The 23381-nt window shown below is 50.0% G+C and overlaps 1 protein-coding gene across 1 annotated transcript in view; it reads right to left on the reverse strand.

The window, feature by feature from the left end:
* SNTG2 (syntrophin gamma 2) overlaps positions 1-23381 on the reverse strand; it is a 119394-nt gene that overhangs the window by 63074 nt on the left and 32939 nt on the right. The window contains exons 2-4 of the mRNA XM_061426777.1: positions 12107-12244; positions 2674-2730; positions 2532-2589 (exon numbers count right to left, since the gene is read on the reverse strand). Of these exons, the coding sequence (XP_061282761.1) occupies positions 2532-2589; positions 2674-2730; positions 12107-12244 (253 nt within the window). The remainder of the gene's footprint in view (positions 1-2531; positions 2590-2673; positions 2731-12106; positions 12245-23381) is intronic.

Below are 23381 nucleotides of genomic sequence, written 5' to 3' on the forward strand. Positions count from 1 at the left end.
GGGCGCCCTGGCGTGGGGCGGGGCTGCTCCCCAGCCTGGCCGGGGCAGGATGTGGGGATGGAGAGGAGGCCCGGGCGGGCGGGATGCGGGACCCAGGACCCAGAGGTGCAGGAGGCAAGGAAGACCTGGTTGGGAGACTCACTGGGTTTGAGATGCTTGGGACGCTTCCTGGAGCTGGACAGCAGAGTCTCCTTTGCAGGAGAATCGTGTCTGTACATGCGGGCCCTGCCTAGGGGACCGGACCCAGGGGGCCCGCAGACACGGAGGAGGTGATCCTGTCACCCTGCAGGCCGCCTTGGCCCATTCACACCTCTGCAGAGAAGGGAAATGCTCTTCCTGAGCTGAGCAATCTTTTTGATTTTAATTTATTCCTGAGAGGGTAACAGGCAGGAAGGCCAGGGGTCTCCAAATGGAGCAAATAGGCCGCATGTGGCAGACACGTTTCTCTCTCTTAAACGGCAGGAGGAAGCCAACCACAAGTGTTAGATCTTTTCCTTCTTTACAAAAGTAAAGGGAGGTTTCTCTTAGATTCTGTGCTGCCATGACGACACCTGGCTCCACCTGAATTGAACTTTCTCAAACCTTGAGCTAACCAACGCATTTTCCTTACAGAAATGTGTGTCGTAAGCTATGTTAAAGAACTGTGTATTTACCCCGGACTCTGCGTTTCTTCAAGTCGTGAGGGCTCTGAGTTTTGAGACATCTCCTTTTTCTAATTAGCAGCCTGCTAGTAGCTAAAGACGAGCAGGGGGCACTCTTTCTGCCCCCTTCTGACGTCTATGTCAGAAGCCTTCTCTATCTCTTTTATACTTTAATGAAACTTTATTACACGAAAGCTCTGAGCGATCAGCCTTGTCACTGGACCCGGATTGAATTCCTCCAGGGGCCAAGAATCCCAGTGTCTTTCACAGCTCAGCAACAACCTTTCATTGCCCTGTTCTCATCCTTTTCTGAAACATATTCATACCCACAAATTTAAAAATTTACTTACAAAAAAGAACTAAGAATGTTCACAAGCAGATTTGAGCAATCATTCCCACAATCATTAATCAGCCCGCCAGATGGTTATGGTCACCCAGAAATGACTATACACTCCGAGTTCAGCAACAACTTGATTCATTCTCCTTGCAGACCCTCGATCTAAACACAGGGGCCACTGAGCCCTGCAAGCTCTTCAGCTGCATAATTTCAGCACTTGCCTTATCCAACAAAAGGATGTCAGTCCAACAGAAGTATATGCTTCTTTGAAGTGCTTTGAAAACCTTGAAAAAGAACGGCCATTTGGCCCAGAGACCTGGGTCCTCATGGTTATAATTAAAGCCATATTTCCTAATAAGACTGGAATCCTTTTGTGTCGCCAAGAAGAGCAGCATAGGAGGGCCAGGCTCTTGTTTTTCCCTCCTAACAATGGCTGGGGGCTCTCCAGGAAAACCATCCCCTGCAGAAGGCAGGCGGCTTTATGGGCTCAGGACCCTTAATGCCCACAAAGTGCGATCCACCTGCTGCAGACTTTAAGGGTGGGCTTTGTGACTCTGCTGGAAAGAGGGGAAACTGCAGTCAAGCTGCATCCTGAGTGTCCTTTTGGTACAAAAGAGTCTTTATGCAGAACACACGTGTTGTTAAAACCTCTTTTCTGCACGACTGATGTCAAAGCCACAATGGGGGCTTCACCTCACCATGAATAGTCCCTGCAGGAAAACAGGACCGTGAGACCTCTGGAAGCATAACGCCCGAGGTCACCAGGCTGTGCCAGCAGGCCCCCTGCTGATGTGGACCAGGTCTGAGCATCCTGGGGGAAAGTGTGACTTGTTCCCCCAGCCTAGGAGTCCAGGAATCTCATCCAGGACCTGTCAACACCCTGGCCCTCGACCTCATCCCCTTCAACACTCAGGCTGGCCCTCAACAACGTGGGCTTCACGTTCAGGGCCAGGTGTCTGTCTGCCGAGGTCAGGCGGGATCACCTCCTGGACCTGCAGGAAGGACCTTATAGAAAGGGCAGATGGGCGGCCCAGGGAGCAAAGGAGCCCAGAAGAGCTGGATTAGAAAGTGCCACGAAGTGAGTTTATCAGAAAAATATGCACTTTGATGGAAAGCCACCTGCCCAGTACTCACTCGCCCTCACCCTCAACCCTACACACTCTGACCTCCCGGGAGAGGCAGCTCTTCCCAAAGCCATCATCGCCGTTTCAGCACCACGGCCAGCGGCCTCCCTGCCTGGCCCCATGGCTGTGACGCGATTTTACACCCGAACCTCGTCACACTGACCCTCCTTTCACTGCACCCACCAGAGGTCTGTCTTTCCTGAGAAATCACTGCCGTGTCTGTGTCTCCTGGGGTCAACGTGATGCCACACTGTGGGTCAGTATCTCTCTTAAGGGCTGGTGGGATCGGGGATGAGAGCGCAGACAGCTGTGAAATAAGACGGCAGGCGGATGGCCAGGCGACACACACAGCAGCTATCTTCCCGCTGAAAACAGAGCTCTATACTCCAAACTGCGGCCATGCACACACGGTCATGTGGCTGCTTTTACCTGCGAGGTCTCTGAATATCTTCGATATGACCACAGGGACACCGTGTTCCACGCCGCCCTGGAAGACAGGCACAGGGGTGCAGTGAAGTCGGATTGGGGACCTTCACAGGGAAGTGTCGGGGGAAAAGCAATGCATTCATACCTTTATGCTCAGGCCCAGGCCGCCCACAGGCTGTCTGCGAAGCGTAACAGTTCTGTGCTTTAAAAAATGTAGAAAACAAGCCCAGTTTAGGTTAAAATGGACAATCAGGAAGTGAATGCAAAATGTATACATTAACTTCTTTATTAAAACTTCAGACATATGGGGGACATATGTATACCTATGGATGATTCATGCTGATGTTTGGCAGAAACCAACATAATTCTGTAAAGCAATTATCCTTGAATTTAAAAATTTTAAAAAACTTCAGTAGCCATTTATATTTCCAAAGGGGAGCTGCCTAATCACTGCAGCAACAGCACCATTTCAAACCTGCACTTGGCAGAGCTACAGGGAAACAGACGGCCTGGTAAGAAACAGCCACACCGTGCTGGTTTAAGATCCACCCCGAGCTCCTGTAAAGTCGGTCATCTCACCCCGTTCTGGCTCTGAGGGATGGAGGCCCCGTTCCCAGGCAGCAGATGGGGAGGCTACAGAGCGCATGCTCAGCCCTCCGTTTCTAAAGTCTGTCATCTCCCCTGACCCCCAAAGAGGCTGCCTGCACACCGTGCTGCTCTGCACAGCTCACCATTTTCAGATCAGTCGTCAAGTAATCGATGCTAACTTGTGAACGATCGACCATTTCACGTCCTGACCCAATTTAAAGCTGCCAGTGCTGACGAGAAGCCAAGACTAACCCTGCCGTGGCTGACGAGTCGGTCACGCCACCTCTCAAGTGTTCCAACATGTAAGGTGTGTGTTTGGTCTAAACTGACTATTTGTCAGTGAACAGGGTTGGCCAAGGATTGATGAAGTGGTGTAGGAAGCGTGTTCACCTCCAAAAGTAGCAATGGGAATAATAAAAAGGATGCACATTGCTTTGATAATTTCTGTAAAAATTGGAGAGATTCACAGCAAATACGCTGGCATATGGCCAATATGGGGGTAATTACTTAGGGTTCTGCTTACTACTTTTCAAATGTTGAAAAATTACATAATTAAAGGAAAAAATTATAAAATGTTTAGTAGACTATGCAAAACACTTTGCTATTATGATTTTACTTACTTAAAGTTTCACTGAAAGACAAATTTTTGTGTCTTATTTGCACACTTATATGCACACTCACACAAACACATATAAACCATTATTTATTCTATCCTTAAGCTAAATCACAGTGTAAACTTTTATAATGAATTTGGCCCATCTATTCATTCTTTGTGGGCTTCCCAGATGGCTCAGTGGCAAAGAATCTGCCCACAATGCAGGAGATGCAGGTTCAATCCCTGAGTCAGGAAGATCACCTGGAGGAAGAAATGGCAACCCACTCCAGGGTTCTTGCCTGGAGAATCTGTGGACAGAGGAGGCTGCCTGGCTACAGTCCATGGGGTTGCAAGAGTCGGACATGACTAAGCACACACACACACATTCAGTATCTCAAGGTTTTCATGTTCTCAAAGCCAATCTGTCCTTGTTGAAGAGAAGAAGACTATGGATTGAGTCCACACACATTTACTGGGCGAATGCACGGTACTGAGGGCCAGGACCAGGGCGAATTCCACAAGAGTCAGAGTCGCCGATGTCCCGGCAGCTGGGAAATTCCTAAGAACTCGCTGACAATCCATCCTCCACTTGTTGCGAAAACGCTGCCCGCCCTCCTCAGAGAGCGTGAGACTGGCCTCCCGGTTAAACCCTCAGCTCCCGCCTCCACCCACCGGCGGCACCCAGGTCCCCCCTCAGGACCGACCCCTGCTTTCCAGGACCCCTTCTGTGTCTTTTGGACGCATTTACACGCAGGCCCCCCCGACTATCACCAGTCCTCGCCTGTGGAAACAATTCTGGAAATGACCCACCCAAGGAAAAGGGCGGAGGCCCTTCTAAGACACGCAGACTTCAGACAGGACTGACTCCTCAACAGCACGTGTACAGGGCTAGCTGGCGATTGCCACAAGCAGGGTTTCTCCCAACTCAAAGTAAGCCAGTCAATCACAAGCCTTGAGGTTGGCTCGGGGCCAGCATACAAAGTGCCCAGAACACAGAGAGAAAGGTTCTGGGCCCGATTCTAATTTCTCTGATCACTCTGTAGATCTGTGATACGAGCGGGACAAAACCTGTGAAGAAGGCCAAGCACACAGGACACAAGTGATTCCAGAAGAGAGACAGGAGCAGACGCCCCCAGGACCTGCCTGAGGTCCCTCATCATGGGCCAGAGGAGCAGGGGACGGACGGGGAGAGCAGGTGTCCCCCAGGGCCTTCGGGGGACGGACGGGGAGAGCAGGTGTCCCCCAGGGCCTTCGGGGGACGGGCGGGGAGAGCAGGTGTCCCCCAGGGCCTTCGGGGGATGGACGGGGAGAGCAGGTGTCCCCTGGGGCCTTTGGGGGTCCCAGACCCATGTCCTCCACCAACTCAGGGCTCGATGGCATCGGGTCCTGGCTCCCGTGTCCCATCTGCCCTCTGCGTCTCCATCACTACAACCGCCAGCTCCCTTGCTGCGCCAGGGCCCCCTAACCACTCACCTGTCTTCTCCAGCTCATGGTTTTCATTCCTGAGATTTCTTTAGATCTACTTTGCAGCTCTGGCTTTTTGTTTCCAGATGTTATCTAACTGGTACACTGAGATTCCAATTTCATTTATTTTCTTTATTCGCTTTCGCTGGTTTCACAAAGGCTGGATCGCTGTATACAATCTCTCCTTCCTCTGTCAGACTGTTAGAACCTTCTGTTTAGTCTTCAGACACAATGAACACACGCCCTTCACGTGATGCACTTGGCTCTCACAGCTCGACGTCTCTGCAGACCCACCTCTGCACCTCCGCTCGCGATGGCTTTCTTCCCTGGTGAGAACCCGGACTGGGAGTCCTCTCAGGCCCCAGTGGAGAGCGTGCATGTTCCTCCAGAAGGCCTGCACCAGGCCTGCGTGCACCAGGGCCCCCTGAACCTGACACCACCTGACTGCATTTTCAGCAGGAGGATTTCAGGCCGCACGGGAAGCGTGAACCACAGCACGAGACCCGAGTGAGGGGCAGTCGGGATGAGTGTCCTCAGGGGCGTTTGCCTGGCTTTGTCCCTCCTCCTTCAGAAGCCAACGCTGGCCAGGCAAGAATTCTTTCGCGGGGGGCATTGTCTTCAAGCTCACTCTCTCCCCGTGTGACTTGGGACCTCCTCCCTCTGGGTGGACGGACTACGGTCAGTCGTTTCCCCTGGCTCAGCCCAGGGCCTCCTCCTGAGGTCCGCTCTGCCCGCATTGCCCAGCTCAAGCTGGGCAGCAAACACCAGTCCAGGGACTGGTCCAGCTGGGCTCACACGGTGAACTGTCGCCAGAATTGCCAGTGTCTCGCGCCGCCTGCCCTTCTCTCCTCTCACTGCTCCGGGTGCGACCTTGAGAAGTGACAGGCAGCACTAGATCCTCAGGCAGCAGAGCAGCAGCTGCGTGCTGCCGCAACCCTGTAATGAACCCTGTGAGCTCACCAACAACTTCTGCCGTTTCTTCCCAAACTGAAGGTATGGAGTTCTCTAAAATACATTTCAGCCATAAATGTGCGATGACTTAAAGTACCAGATACAACACAGACATCTTTTCAATTCTTTCTTCCTGTCACTACTTTTTACTCCATCACTGCATTCATTCAAGCCACAAATGTAACCTTACAATTTAGAAAAATAAAATAAGTCAAATGGACAGACACAACCATAAACATAAAGCAATCTAAACAAAAAGTCTGAAACATAACAAGCCAGCTTCTTCATATGGCAAAGCACATTCTCTCTTTAGGAGACAATTAGAAAACCCAGTCAGTCAGTTCAGTCGCTCAGTTGTGTCTGACTCTTTGCGACCCCATGAACTGCAGCACGCCAGGTCTCCCTGTCCATCACCAACTCCCGGAGTTCACCCAAACTCATGTGAATCCAGTCGGTGATGCCACCCAGCCATCTCACCCTCTGTCGTCCCCTTTTCCTCCTGCCCCCAATCCCTCCCAGCATCAGAGTCTTTTCCAATGAGTCAGCTCTTCGCATGAGGTGGCCAAAGTACTGGAATTTCAGTTTCAGCATCAGTCCTTCCAAAGAACACCCAGGACTGATCTCCTTTAGGATAGACTGGTTGGATCTCCTTGCAGTCCAAGGGACTCTCAAGAGTCTTCTCCAACACCACAGTTCAAATGCATCAATTCTTTGGCGCTCAGCTTTCTTCACAATACAACTCTCACATCCATACATGACCACTGTAAAAACCATAGCCTTGACTAGTTGGCAAAGTAATGTCTCTGCTTTTGAACATGCTATCTAGGTTGGCCATAACTTTCCTTCCAAGGAGTAAGCGTCTTTTAATTTCATGGCTGCAATCACCACCTGCAGTGATTTTGGAGCCCAGAAAAATAAAGTCTGACACTGTTTCCACTGTTTCCCCATCTATTTCCCATGAAGTGATGGGACCGGATGCCATGATCTTCGTTTTCTGAATGTTGAGCTTTAAGCCAACTTTTTCACTCTCCTCTTTCACTTTCATCAACAGGCTTTTTAGTTCCTCCTCCCTTTCTGCCATAAGGGTGGTGTCATCTGCATATCTGAGGTTATTGATATTTCTCCCAGCAATCTTGATTCCAGCTTGTGCTTTTTCCAGCCCACAGTTTCTCGTGATGTACTCTGCATAGAAGTTAAATAAGCAGGGTGATAATATCCAGCCTTGACATAACTCCTTTTCTTATTTGGAACCAGTCTGTTGTTCCATGTCCAGTTCTAACTGTTGCTTCCTGACCTGCATATAGGTTTCTCAAGAGACAGGTCATGTGGTCTGGTGTTCCCATCTCTTTCAGAATTTTCCACAGTTTACTGTGATCCAAACAGTCAAAGGCTTTGGCATAGTCAATAAGGCAGAAATAGATATTTTCCTAGAACTCTCTTGCTTTTTCGATGATCCAGCGGATGTTGGCCATTTGGTCTCTGGTTCCTCTGCCTTTTCTAAAATCAGCTTGAATAACTGGAAGCTCACGGTTCACGTATTACTGAAGCCTGGCTTGGAGAATTTTGAGCATTACTTTACTAGCATGTGAGATGAGTGCAATTGTGTGGTAGTTTGACCATTCTTTGGCATTGCCTTTCTTTGGGACTGGAATAAAAACTTTTCCAGTCCTGTGGCCACTGCTGAGTTTTCCAAATTTGCTGGCAAATTGAGTGCAGCACTTTCACAGCATCATCTTCCAGGATTTGAAATAGCTCAACTGGAATTCCATCACCTCCACTAGCTTTGTTCGTAGTGATGCTTTCTAAGGCCCACTTGACTTCACAATCCAGGATGTCTGGCTCTAGGTGAGTGATCACACCATCGTGATTATCTGGGTTGTGAAGATCTTTTTTGTACAGTTCTTCTGTGTATTCTTGCCACCTCTTCTGTTAGGTCCATACCATTTCTGTGGGCTCGATAAAGGACAGAAAACCCAGAGATTTAACTATTCGGAGTGCCATGTTGATTGGAAGAGACAGGAATACAAATGAAATATAAAATCGCCAATTCTAGACTCTGATGTTGAATCAGCAGGTCTGAGAATCTGTGGGTTTTATAAAAGGGTAAACTCAGCTTTCTCTCCCTCTTTCCTGATAAGAACATCCACCCAGAACAGATACAGTGCTTATTTTTTCAGCAGTTTCACGAACACTAATAGAGGTCTACTCCCTAATCCTGTCTTCTCAAACAGACAATAAAGAGTGTAAGTGCAACCCAAGGTGTAAAGCTCAGTGCAACTAGGTCAGGTTCCAAGAGAACCAGATCCCCTCCAGTCTCACTTGTGAGCAAGTGCTCGTCACAGAGCCTGTTGGTTGTGAAGCAAGCATGAGCCTCCCACTGACAACAGAGCTCGAAATGTAAGGATCAGTCAGCAGCATTATTTCTGTTAAGAAAGCTGACCTTGGAATTGAAAGCACCAGTGTGAGCCACCCCTGCAGGAGTGGGGTGTCTGCCCTTAGACTCTGACAGGCCTTGCGGCCCCAGTGACAAGCCGACCCCTGCCTGACCTCACATGGGTGGTGTTGTTGTTCAGATGCTCAGTCGTGTCCGACTCTTTACAACCCCGGGGACTGCAGCATACCAGGCCTCCCTGTCCTTCACCATCTTCCAGAGTTTATTCAAGTTCATGTCCATTGAGTCGGTGAGGCCATCCAACCATCTCATCCTCTGTCATCCGCTTCTCCTCCTGCCCTCGATCTTTCCCAGCATCAGTGTCTTTTCCTAAGAGTTGGTTCTGCCCATCAAGTGACCAAAGTATTGGAGCTTCAGCATCAGTCACGGACGGGGAGACGCAGTAAGTGTGTGTTAAATCCAGTGATGCATTTTTCATCTCCTGGGACCCACACAGGGACTCAGGGTTCAGTGAGGTGTGAAATCCACACTCATTTCTGCTGCTGATCAGCTGGGGAATAATTATTCCATCTCCCTCTCCTGCAACTCAGAGTAATTTTAGATGATGGAAAATAAGTGCTCTCCATCAGGTTTCCTGTTGGAGGTTAACATTGAAACACTCAGCAATATGAACATAAGAGAATCACTGTGTCCTGACACCCCCAGAGGTGCTGCATGATCTGTAGAAATAGCCATGACTGTTGCTGGAAGTTGTCTTTTTCATTCTCCAAACACATGATAAATTCTCAGGTCAAAGTTAGTTTTATTTTTAGATTTAGTTTTATTTTATTTGTGAAGAACACAGGTTTCAACTGTTTCTCCAATCAGTGGGATTGAATTCCAGTGGGATTCTGAGTCTGGTGTAGAGAAGGCATTCTGATCTCAGGAGCTGAACATGTTCTTCTTGGTCCAAAAACGTCCTCTGAGTCCACCTCACAATTACCCAGCCCAGATACACACGTCGATTCAAGAATATTTCACTCCTTTCCTACAAATGAGGCTTCCTCTGGAAGCAGCAGAGATCAGTAAAGATGGAGCCAGGAGGCTGACAACATAACCTCGGAAACCACCCTTTGATATACAGCAGGCAATTCCAACATCAAGCTTCAGGCACCAATAAATCACTTGAAACCATAAACATAAATTTACGAACATACACCCACTTTTCTTATGAAGGAACCAATAATTTTCATCAAGAAGGTAACCTTGGGCAGAGAATCTGACAATGAATTCTAAAAAGCATAATTTATTTTTCTTGGACAATACACAGGAATCTGTATGCAGGTCAAGAAGCAACAGTTAGAACCAGAAATGAAACAACAGACTGGTTCCAAATTGGGGAAGGAGTACATCAAGGCTGTATATTGTCACCCTGCTATTTAACTTATGTGCAGCCTACATCATGAGAAATGCCGGGCTGGATGAAGCACAAGCTGGAATCAAGATTGCCTGGAGAAATATCAATAACCTCAGACATGCAGATGACACCACCCTTATGGCAGAAAGTGAAGAGGGATCAAAGAGCCTCTTGATGAAAGTGAAAGAGGAGAGTGAAAAAGCTAGTTTAGAACTCAACATTCAAAAAATGAAGATCATGGCATCTCGTTCCATCACTTTATGGAAAATAGACGGGGAAACAGTGGAAACAGAAAAGCTATGACCAACCTAGACAGCATATTGAAAAGCAGAGACATTACTTTGCTGACCAAGGTCCATCTAGTCATGGCTATGGTTTTTCCAGTGGTCATGTATGGATGTGAGAGTTGGACTGTGAAGAAGGCTGAGCGCTGAAGAATTGATGCTTTTGAACTGTGGTGTTGGAGAAGACTCTTGAGAGTCCCTTGGACTGCAAGGAGATCCAACCAGTCCATTCTAAAGGAGATCAGTCCTGAATGTTCATTGGAAGGACTGATGCTGAAGCTGAAACTCCAATACTTTGGCCACCTGATGCGAAGAACTGACTCATGTGAAAAGACCCTGATGCTGGGAAAGATTGAAGGCAAGAGGAGAAGGGGATGCCAGAGGATGAGAAGGTTGGATGGCACCACCAACTCAACGGACAAGAGTTTGAGTGGACTCTGGAAGTTGGTGATGGACAGGGAGACCTGGTGAGCTGCAATCCATGGGGTCGCAAAGAGTCGGACACGACTGAACTGGACAATATAGTATAGAAACGTTACCTGTTTTTACTATAACTTATCTGAAACTTTCTACTGATTTCAAATTCACCATTACGAAAGGTGACGCTTTTCAGTGGTTACAGAACCACCTGGCTGCTTCCTCCTGCTCCCTCTCCACCCACCACCCACGGTCCTGAGAACACGTAGAAGATAATCAGCAAAGGGAAGGTCTTGTGCAGCTGAGCAGGAGGCCGCCCCGCCTGTTGGAGAGGGGCACTCTTGGCTCCAAGGGACTCTTCTAAGAGCTAGAGGAGGCGGCTTTGCAGGATCCATGGGGCAGGGTGGGGGGTGTCTTTGAGATGCAGAACCAGGGCCTGAGGATCCAGGGGGAGCGTCCTGTCTCCCACCCTCATTGTGAGGCTCCACCACCCTGGATGTGCAGGGGATGCCCTCAACCGAGGCCCGCAGCCAGAACGGGGGCAGGACCTGGGTGGGGGGACAGCCTTGGGCTCCAGGACAGAAGGAGGAGGATGCCGTCCAGGGGGAGACATGCGTGTGAGGACATGGAGGCAAGGTCATGGCGCGCCCTGATGACAGCACACTGACCACAGGACTGTGGACAGACCAGGTGGAAGCATCCTGCCCACATCATCTCTGTGGTAAAGGTTACAAGGACTCAGAAATCCCACAAACAAGGGGTCTCCAGCGCCCCTAGAAGAGCCAGCCCACCTGGGGATGGCAGACCTTGGGGTACTTCCAGAATTCTTCCAGAATGTATCCATAGCCACTTAAGCCCACTGGGAGGAAAATAGGAAACTTCAAATATAACGTGTTATATATTTAATACATCATCTGCAGTAGTCTCAAGTTAAATTTGGAGATAAAACTTGAAAAACCATTATTTCCTAATCTTTATTCAATATTCTAAAACATCCAATACATGTTTCTTACCTTTAAGAACATTTCACTTATAACTGAAGCCAAGAAGGACCAAGCTTTATGTGAAAACTCTATTTGCATCCATGGAGGCAAGGACAGGTGGACGCTGAAGAGCACATGCTGTACTTTCTCTGCCTGTGGTTCCGGGCAGAAACCCTGGAGTTCTTACTCCTTCAGGAAGGAGACGAACTTGTTCATCACAGCTTTCTAGTTTCCCATGAGAATATGCTCAGTCTCATGGTGTGCTGTCTGGGGATGTTTTTAATATAAAGCTCCTCAAGGAAAATATATTAATAAAGAAATTAAGAAAGCCACCGAGAGAGCAAACAATATGAACTTGGAAAGGTACTTTGCTCTGCAGCAACGTGGGCACCTGGACAGTGCTGAGGTCCATCCGGCCATGTCCCGCAGGACCCCCGGGAGCCCCTCTCACGGATCCGCGTGACACGGTCTAGACAAGCCCTGGGGCTGCAGACACGGAGGCACTTACGTTTGCACTGGGACCGCTGCCACTAACACAGATGACATCCTGTTTCTGAATTGTCAGTACCTCTTTCGTCAGCTTCAGGCGGACGTCATAGGCGTGGCCAGACACTTCGTCGTGCAACAAGGCGATCCCAGTTTTAGTCTGAAACAGAGCAGAGGTGGGAGGCATGAGGGCAGAGAGCAGGGACCCTGGCGAAACGCGCCTGAGTCTGAAAAAAGCTGTGTGTTCACCACACACCCACACGTCTAACAAGGCTTTGATTCAGTTCAGTTCAGTCGCTCAGTCGTGTCTGACTCTTTGCGACCCCATGGGCTGCAGCACACCAGGCCTCCCTGTCCATCGCCAACTCCTGGAGTCTACCCAAACTCATGTCCATTGAGTCCGTGATGCCATCCAACCATCTCATCCTCTGTCGTCCCCTTCTCCACCTGCCCTCAATCTTTCCCAGCATCAGGATCTTTTCTAAGGAGTCAGTTCTTCACATCAGGCGGCCAAAGTATTGGAGTTTCATCTTCAGCATCAGTCCTTCTAATGAATATTCAGGACTGATCTCCTTTAGGATGGACTGGTTGGATCTCCTTGCAGCCCAAGGGACTCTCAGGAGTCTCTTCCAACACCACAGTTCAACAAAATCGTGGGATTTTTAAAATATTTCTTCCTTATCAGTTTTTATAGGATTTGTATAAAACATGTTTTTAGCAAGTGAAGAATGGATGAGTCAGAAAGTCATCCCGGATAAACTAGAGAAGTTGACTCCTCCATGTGGAGTCAGACGTGCCCCAGGCTGAGCGGGGCCTGGTCAGTGGGCGGCACAGGTCATGGGAGACCACTGAACAGCCACCCCATCCCCCCGGGGCCTGCACAGAGCTCTGGCCAGCACGGCCTCGGACACAGCCTGGCACCTGGGGGAAGGGAGAGGGCAGGTAGGATGCTCGGCGAGGCCGTCAGGGTCTGGTCCACCGCCCAGGACCAGAGGACAGTCCCAGGGCCTGCAGAGCCCCAGCCAGGCCCAGGGGGCTGAGCGCCGGCCGGGGCCCTGGGGGGCTCAGCACCGACCAGGCCCCGGCAGCTGAGCACCGGTGGGAGTGAGGCTGGAGCAGAAAGAGTGGGACACACGGAGCCCGAGGGCAGGGCGGTGGACGCCGATCTGTGGTCAACACAGAGCTTTTCCTGCTGAAGGAACTGCACACTGAGAACAAAGAAACGGTAATGCGGTGTGAGTTCCTCTTACAATAACTGAGTGGGATTGAGATTCCTGCTAAAAGACCTTCACTGCAGATAAAAACAGAATATTTAATACATGTCTCGGATCAAAACAGCATTATATATCACTAACATTGCTGTATATACAGTAGATAACCAACGGAGACTGCTGTTCAGGGAACTATAACCCAGTATCTCTCAGTGATCTAGATGGGAAACCGAAGCACTTTGCTGTTTCCCTAACACACACACAACACGTGAGGCAGCTGCTCTTGAACCTGGGGCTGCGCGGGGGGCTCAGCAGCCAAGACTCTGCCTGCAAGCGCGCGAGACGTGGGCTCCACCCCGGGTCAGGAGGGACCTGGAGAGGGAAATGGCAGCCCACCCTAGTATTTGTGCCTGGAAAGTCCCATGGACAGAGGAGCCTGGTGGGCTACAGTTCATGGGGTCGCAAACGAGTCAGACATGACTTAGCGACTAAATAAAAAATTTTTAAAAATACTCCAATATGAAATTTTTTCACAGGGTCAGATTCACTGGTTGTGATTCACTGAGGACTGTGTCCTCACATTCTCTACAGCGGAAAGTGAGCATCTAAAGAGAACACCAAAGCTCCTTCTCAATGAAATTAATAAACGTCTAAACCTCCACAGGCCAAAGGTGCAAGAATCACGCTCTCGGACACAAATCGCAGCAGGGTCCTCTATGACCCACTTCCCAGAGTGATGCAAATAAAAGCAAAAATAAGCAGATGGGGCCTGATTAAACTTAAAATGTTTTGCACAACTAAGGAAACTATAAGCTAGGTGAAAAGACAGCCTTCAGAATGGGAGAAAGTAATAGCAAATGAAGCAACTGAGAAAGAACTAATCTCTAAAACATACAAGCAGCTTATGTATACCAGAACATAAACAACCCAACCAAAAAATGGGCCAAAGAACTAAACAGACATTTCTCCAAAGAAGACATACAGATGGCTAACAGACACATGAAAAGATGCTCAACATCACTCATTATCAGAGAAATGCAAATCAAAACCACTATGAGGTACCATTTCACACCAGTCAGAATGGCTGCGATCCAAAAGTCTACAAGCAATAAATGCTGGAGAGGGTGTGGAGAAAAGGGAACCCTCTTACACTGTTGGTGGGAATGCAAACTAGTACAGCCACTATGGAGAACAGTGTGGAGATTCCTTAAAAAACTGGAAATAGAACTGCCTTATGACCCAGCAATCCCACTGCTGGACATACACACAGAGGAAACCAGAATTGAAAGAGACACGTGTACCCCAATGTTTATCGCAGCACTGTTTATAATAGCCAGGACATGGAAGCAACCTAGATGTCCATCAGCAGATGAATGGATAAGAAAGCTGTGGTACATATACACAATGGAGTATTACTCAGCCATTAAAAAGAATACATTTGAATCAGTTCTAATGAGGTGGATCAAACTGGAGCCTATTATTCAGAGTGAAGTAAGTCAGGAAGAAAAACACCAATACAGTATACTAACGCATACATATGGAATTTAGAAAGATGGTAATGATGATCCTGTATGTGAGGCAGCAAAAGAGACACTGATGTAAAGAGCAGACTTTTGGATTCTGTGGGAGAAGGCGAGGGTGGGATGATTTGAGAGAATAGCACTGAAACATGTATGTTACCATATGTGAAACAGATCGCCAGTCCAAGTTTGACACATGAAACAGGGCCCGCAAAGCCGGTGCTCTGGGACGACCCTGAGGGGTGGGATGGGGAGGGAGGTGGGAGGGGTTTTGGGATGGGGGACACACGTACACCCGTGGCTGATTCATGTCAATGGATGGCAAAAACCACCACAATATTATAAAGTAATTAGCCTCCAATTAAATAAATAAATGAATAAGAAACCATAAAAATTTTTTTAAAAATCACAGTGGAAATAAGAATGTATTTTGAATGGATAATGAAGTTACAGCTCTTTGAAATGGTGTTTCAGAGAATATTTACATCTTTCAATGCATTTTTATTTTTAAAAAGCTGTTGAAAATTGATCTAATCTCAGGGTAGCCAAGGGCCTGTTTTTGTGAATAAAGTTTTATTGGAACAGCCACACCCACCCGGTTACTCTTGTTCATCACCGTTTTTATGCAAATATTATTACATTTGTTTTAAAAGCTGAATCCACCGTTAGAATTCTTTTACAAAGTAAACTCTAGGGCTATACAGCTTCATCAGTGAATTCCACATATTTCAAGAAAAAAAAATTCACCGTCTTTGAGGAAAAACTAAAAAGGAACACCATTTAACTTGTATAAACCCAAGCCAAGCTGGACACAAAAACCCAGCAAGGAAGTTGTAACAAAGTAAATTAACTTATCTATCACCTTCTTGAACATAAATGCAAACATCCTAAAGAAAATATTATCAAACCAGACACAGAAAAATATAAAAATGAAAATACGTCTTGAGCAATGAACAAGGAAGGGAATGTAGCTTTTCACCTGAATGTCAGTGTCATTTACTCTGCGTAACACTCACCCACCAGGGCCTAGTGAGACCCCCCAAACCTCAGGGCTCCTGGGATCTGGAGGGGCCTGCCTGGCGCCTCTCTGTGGGCCTCCTGCGGCCGCAGTCAGTCGTGGGGACGGCAGTCGAGTGGGAGTCGGCTCGGGTGGCAGGTTGGCCCCCAGCTGCTCCCACGCTGCCAGCAGCAGACCTTGGGCTGCGCCCAGGCCGCCTCCCCCTGGCCGCTCACAGCAGGCGTCCCCCGAAAGGCTGACCCGAGAGAGGAAGAGCCTGCCCAAAACTGGGGCCGCTTTTTCTGTAAGTCAGCATCGTCACTCCTGCCCAGGGCTGTGGACACACGCCCAGCCCGAGATGGAGGTGGGGCAGGACCACCCGGGCGGGAGGATGGGGCTCCTGGGAGCCCCCACACCACAGCTCAGAGCACGGAGACTCTTGCAGGATAGCAAACAAGCCTCGAAAGACACCTGACAAACGTCATTCACAACGAAGCCTTCTAATAAAAGGTACCTTCCCCGACCTTCCGGGAAACCTCTAAATGAGACTCAGAGCATCGGTGATTCTGTGTTGAACATGGAAAACTTCCTCCTGGAGGCTGAGAGAGATGCTCACTAATTTTGTGAGTCTGTAACAGAGAGGCTGGTTGCAACCTCTCAGTAAATGTCACTCTAGAAGGTGAGATGCTAGAATTCTCAGTGCCCTGCTGGGATGCAAACTTCTCGGTTTACCTCTGTCCACCTTGAGGTAGGGAAAAAGACTCCTCAGGGCATAAACAATCTACAACATTAACAGTATTCACAGATGATAATAGTGTCCATAAATAGGGCCAGAGAATTCACAGATGATAATAGTGTCCATAAATAGGACCAGAGAATTCACAGATGATAATACTGTCCATAAATAGGGCCAGAGAAACGTACAGACATCTGAGAAATTATGGATGTCTAGAAATACGGATGGATAAAAGTGAACTCTATCAGTATGACTCATGCCTTTATACAATAGAACCAGGAGAAAAAAAATTGAGAATACTTCTCCCCCTAAATCATTAGATATTCAAGAATATGCAAAACAACATGCGTACTTAAAATGAGAAAATTTAATCCTTCATTGAAAAATACCAAAGAAATACTGATTAAATAGAGAAACGCCTGTGGATGGGAAACTGTCCCCAAACTGGTCTACACAGTCTCTGTATTCCACCCAGAACGTGAATCAGTCTAGACCTTGACAGAAAGACCCTAATTAAAGGGAAAACAAGGCCAGCAGCAGCTGCAGCGCTGCCAGAAAGGAAGTGGTGGGAGGTTTGCCACTGGTTCTAACATGGATTTTTGTTCATAATTTAGCGTCTATGAAGTCAAGGAGTGCATTACAAAGGATGTTCTTTCAACATTTCGTTGGCAGCCTTACTCTTCATAGTCGAACATGAAACAGCAGGGTATGTTGGTGTTCACTGCATCTTGTCCTTGAAGGAATACAGCACTGTCGATTCATAATAATTGAAATTGTGGGGGGAAATGACACAGAGTTTGGAAAAACGACCACAAGAACACAGGAGAGCCCAGCAGGAGTCCCTCGGGTGCTGGCGGGCGTCGCTGACGGTGAGGAACAAAAAATAAACACCATCGGGACAACGATGAACTCCAAGAGGAAGCTGTAAGCTGGACCCTTACTCTATTCCAGGTGTGTTAAAGATGAATTGAAGATTTTAATAAATATATTCTTGGCTTAGGAAGGCTTTCCTAACAAGGCACAAAAAGCAAAACTACGTGGGAGAAACCGTCACACGCACTCCGGCTGAACGCTCTCCGTCCAAGCACCCGCTGAGGGTGATGCACATGGCCCCGGGCGGAGGGACGGGGGCCTGGGGAGAGGGCAGCGTTGCAGGGACCACACCTCCGGGGCTCCTGACAACGCGCGCCCACCCGCTTTCTGTAAACCTCTGAGTTCAAATGAACATCGGCACCAGCTGAAAATCCACCTGCCTCGTTGACTGAAAGCTGACAGAAAAATAAAAATGAACACGGAGCAAACTCAGAGACCATCGCGTTTGTGGGTGGCCGAGCTCTATCCACCCCGGAGGCCAAGCTCTGTCCACCCCGGAGGCCGAGCTCTGTCCACCTCGGAGGCCGGGCTCTGTCCACCCCAGAGGGTCGAGATCTGTCCACCTTGGAGGCCGAGCTCTGTCCACCTGACCGAGATCTGTCCACCCCGGAGGGCCAAGCTCTGTCCACCTTGCAGGCCGGGCTCTGTCCACCCCAGAAGCCAGGCTCTGTCCACTCCGGAGGCCAGGCTCTGTCCACCCCGGAGGGTCGAGCTCTGTCCACCTTGGAGGCCGAGCTCTGTCCACCTGACCAAGATCTGTCCACCCCGGAGGGCCAAGCTCTGTCCACCTTGGAGGCCGAGCTCTGTCCACCTCCGAGGCCGAGCTCTGTCCACCCCGGAGGGCTGAGCTCTGTCCACCTTCACGGCCTGGCTCTATCCACCTTGGATGGTCAAGCTCTGTCCACCTCCGAGGCCGAGCTCTGTCCACCCAGGAGGCATCGTCAGCGGAAGAGTCGAGGGGCGGGATGTCTACGCTGTCATGAGTCCCACCGCCTCGGAAATGACGGCTTCCGTCACCTCTTGTGAACTGATACTGCCATCAGGAGTGATGCCAATTTCCAAGGAAAGATCCAAATTATTTTAATTTGGGACACAAAGAAGGGAACTTCGTCTTTGAGGACACAAGGTTTCCCTGGCATCAACAGATTCACGGGATGAGTAGATCCACCCTGAGGCTGGCAACGGGGGAGAGAAACTCCATACGGAGCCCCAGGACTTCTCTGGGCCTAGGGACACAGGAGCCGCAGGGAGAGGCTGGGGCTGGTGGGGCTGGGGCCGAGCTGTGGAGGAGGAAGGGAGGAAGGAGGAGAAAGGCTGAGGACAGGATCTCAGGAGAGGTGCGGGTCCGCAAACAGGCATCCTGGCCAAGCTTCAGGGACCACTGCCCGGGGGTCCCACACGTCACAGGCAGGAGGAGCGGGGTCTGGAAACTCCCTGGGAGACTCTCAGGGCAGGGAGCTTTGAGGACGACCCACCTGGAAACAGGAGGAAGAGAAAGGATCAAGCTTCCTGGGGGCTGGAGGCAAAAGGCAGGGAGGGGGCGACCGTGGGTTTGGGGCAGCACGGGGCCCGTGGGCAGCTCTGGGCTGGAGCCAGGGCCCCTGACCTCAGCTCCCCGTGACTGACACCCTCCCCCATCCATCCAGTCCAGAGCCCTGACCCAGGACAGCCTGACGGGGCTCGGCAGTGCAGGCAGCGTCCAGCCAGCTTTCCACACACGGACACGGGGGGGTCTAAACACACACCCGTCCTTCCACAGGGAGGAAGGTGCCCAGAGACACAGCCGCTGCCCACAGGGAGGAAGGTGCCCGGAGACACAGCTGCTGCCCGTGGTGGAGAGAGGCAGGGCTTGTAGGTTTCCATGATCCGAGGAAAACGTCAGATAAAGTACTCTAATCGTCGGCTTCAAAATTTGAGTCAGACTTTAATCAGCGAAACTGACCTTGTAACTACCACTCGGGTATCAGATTCACCCCCACCATCCATCCCCATGACTTTACAGCCGTCAAAGGCAACAAGCGAGATCTGTCAATAAAGACCTACTTAAGATGCATTTTTTGAAGGGAAAAAAGGTAGGACTCTTATGCTGTTGAATTATTTCTATTTCTGTAAAAATAGACTGCTATAATAAGCCCCAAAGATCAAAAGACTCAACAAAATGGAATACCATTTGAATAACTTGGATTTGACACACAAAAAGCATTTCAGTGTTATTTAAAATAGACATCTACTTCCTTAAAGTGCATTTTAAAATGAAATCCAATTGTGAGAAAAATCTTAAAAAAAAGAGACGTGTACATGCATTTAAGTCATAAAAGACATTGAAACAATCACAACAAAATTAATGAATTACCATTTATTATTACCAGGTTCAGCTGTCAGTCACTCAGACACTGTTGCTGAAGTTATCAAGACAAGTCTTTATATACTATAAGTGGGGATTTATCTGACCCCAAAAGTGAGAGTGAAGACTCTCATTAGCACTAGGAGATATCGTTGCTTCCAGCAAGCAGTCTACACCAGGTTCCACATGCTCTCCAGTAAGTTGCAGGTTTGCAAAGAGCAAGTGACTGTCAGGCGAACAGTCTGAATAAGGATTTCAGTCTGGAAAAAGGTAGAAACAAAATACAGGCTCATTTGGAAAGAGCAAACAGTCCGTGGGAACGGAATACGCCCCACGCGTCTAAATGTTCCGAGTGTGCCCGGGATCTCGTGGAGAGGACTCTGACGATAAAGCAGGCACACACTCCTCACTCTAGGTGCCGCGAGCTGTTGTTACTGAATGCAGCAGGGTTCAGCTGAACTTGAGCTGCAAGTGTCAAAACATTCATACGGCTGAGACACTCAATAACTAAGTCCCTCAGAAGACAGGTTCTCCTCTTTACTGCACTGAATTTCTTTGCATTTTAACTCACAATATTACAAAAGAAAATGGCACAAATGCCTAGTTGGGATGCTACTAAGCTTCCATGCGCTGGAGAAGGAAATGGCAGCCCACTCCAGTGTTCTCGCCTGGAGAATCCCAGGGACGGGGGAGCCTGGTGGGCTGCCGTCTGTGGGGTCGCAGAGTCCGACACGACTGAAGCGACTTCGCAGCAGCAGCAAGCGTGAGCACGAGACCACCCGATGGGAGCTGCTGACCTGAGGAAGGACGGGGCTGCTCCGAGCTCTGAGGTCAAGGGCAGGCCAGCCCCTGACATCCTCCCGGGAAGGTTTTCCAGGAAGAGGCGTGGAGAAGCCGCCATCTTCTTCCTCTGAAGAATCAGCCATAAGCGCATGTTTTGCCACAATAATCTATTTGTTGTCAGTTTCTTCTTTTTTTTCCAATCTGGTAGTGGAAACTTACTGATTCACTCTGTGAGAATGTAGTTACAACGAGATGAAGCCATCTTGCTTAAATTCCTAACAGAAACGAGTAATGCACAGATATCCTCACAGTAAGATGGGAACAGACCCTTTGTAAAGATTTTGGCCACTGGATTGATCCTGAGGGACTGGATGCTTCTGTAAAGATGGTAACATGGCTCCAAAGATACGGTAGAAACTCTGACGGACACTGAGCACAGACCGTGACCACTGACCCCATCGGTCCTTAGACACGGGGAGGACACGCCCATGGCCGCAGGTCCCACTTGGACAGCAAGCGTCAGCATGGGCTCCAAGACTCTTACAGAGACTGATCTGACCGAGGCTTTTAAAATGCCAAAGGAGGGGGAGGTGAAAGGGGGGGGGGGGCGGCCTCGGCAGGAGCGGGGTCACCACCCAGAACAGCAGGGACTCGCCAGCACGCTGTCCTCGTTCACTTCTGGAAGACACTGACTATCGGCGACCTTTTCAAGGTTACAATGTCTCTCCAGCCTTCTTTTGGTAAATTATATATTAAAAAAAACAAGTTCACCACCTCTCTCTCTACCCGCTGCCTCTCGCACCAGCCTGTTCTCTGTAAGTGTGGCTTCGGTTTTATTTATTTTTTTGATCACACGTGTAAGCGAGATCTCACGGTCAATACTTTCTCTGGCGACTCATCTCGCTGCTGCTGCTAAGTTGCTTCAGTCGTGTCCGACTCTGTGTGACCCCATAGACGGCAGCCCACCAGGCTCCCCCGTCCCTGGGATTCTCCAGGCAAGAACACTGGAGTGGGTTGCCATTTCCTTCTCCAATGCATGAAAGTGAAAAGTGAAAGTGAAGTCGCCCAGTTGTGTCCAACTCTTAGCGACCCCATGGACTGCAGACCACCAAGCTCCTCCATCCATGGGATTTCCCAGGCAAGACTACTGGAGCGGGCTGCCATTTCCTTTTCCACATCTTGCTGCACAAGGTGCTAAATGAAGGCATGCTTTCCTGGTGAGTATTTTTGTTAGCATACACAATGCCAGTTCTTCACTCTCCACACGAGGCAGCTACTTGTCCCGGCAAGAGCTGGACAGAGTCCCGGCCGCAGAGACCGCGCAGCAGGAAACACCATCAGGTCCTTCGCTGGAAGAGCCTGCTGACCCCTGCCCTCAAGAGCCGTCTCTAGTGCAGACCACACACTGCCCTTCCCACATCTGCAGCTACTCTGCACCACCTCCCAGCTCATGCACCAGCTCCCGAGAGCACTTGTTGGGTCCAGTCAAGAAGCAGAGGTCGTGGAGCAGAGACGTGGCCATACCTGGAGCTGGGCGGGCACAGTGATGAGGGGTCTTGGGGAACCACTGAGCCCACAGGCCCCAGAGCATCTTCGTCACCCAAGCTTCTGGACACCGTGGGTCACTGTGCTGTCCGGCAAGAGGGATGGTCACTGGGGTCGGGCCGGTCAGCCTAAGAGCACGTACCATGGACCAGTCCTTTGCGTGGCCATCAGATCGGGGACATGACCCATGCTGTGAACATTCTCATGATAACTTTCTACCTACCTGAGGCATAAATTCATATTTTACACTTTAACAAAACAGTGTGTTTAACAAAAACTTAAAGCCTTTTAATCTCCATGTTTCAAAACAAAGACTCAGCACCATCTATTTGCACATTCTGACTGCAGAGAATTGCTTTAAAAATAGATTCACCATCATCCAGACGTGCACCCCACATGCCCAGGCAAGTTACTGGATTTCAAGCACCTCTCCTTGTTCAAATGGAGGAGAACATTCCAGGAGAAAGGCCGTCCACCCCCACTGGAGGGGCCACAGGGAGGCTCCAAGCTTCACCTCGCCTTCCTGAGTCAAGGCCGTCCACCCCCACTGGAGGGGCCACAGGGAGGCTCCAAGCTTCACCTCGCCTTCCTGAGTCAAGGCCGTCCACCCCCACTGGAGGGGCCACAGGGAGGCTCCAAGCCTCACCTCGCCTTCCTGAGTCAAGGCCGTCCACCCCCACTGGAGGGGCCACAGGGAGGCTCCAAGCCTCACCTCGCCTTCCTGAGTCCAAGCAGGCAGACAAGGTGGACCAGCCAAGCGCCCAGCTGAGCAACAGGCCAGACACCCGAGGTCAGGAAAACAACTCAGGTCACTGGAGGCGGCGCAAACATACAGAGACACGTGTGAGCCCAGCGCGCGGTCGGAGCTCAGGCCCTGGCGGCAGTGGCTCGGCTGGACCCCCCTGCTGCCCCGCTGGATGCCCCTGCTGCCCAGCTGGGCGCCCCTGCTGCCCCGCTGGACACCCCTGCTGCCCTGCTGGGCGCCCCTGCTGCCCCGCTGGATGCCCCTGCTGCCTCGCTGGGCCTTGTGGCTCCCCAGCCTCCCGGGGGCTCCTCCTCCTGCTCGGCTTCCTCTCTTCCTGGAGGAAACCTTGACTCCTCACTCGCCCGGGGGATCTGTGGGTGTGCTTCCACCCTCTGGATGAGACGCGCCTTGTCGACCCCAGACTCCGGCGGGCAGGCTGGACCCAAGGGTGGGAAGCAGAGGCCAGGAGGGAGAAGGTATCTGGTCCTCCCAGGACGGGGACAGGGCACCCCCCCACACACTTCCCACACTGATCTAAATTCA

The sequence above is a fragment of the Bos javanicus genome, chromosome 8, assembly GCF_032452875.1.
Source record: "Bos javanicus breed banteng chromosome 8, ARS-OSU_banteng_1.0, whole genome shotgun sequence".
Lineage (NCBI taxonomy): Eukaryota > Metazoa > Chordata > Mammalia > Artiodactyla > Bovidae > Bos > Bos javanicus.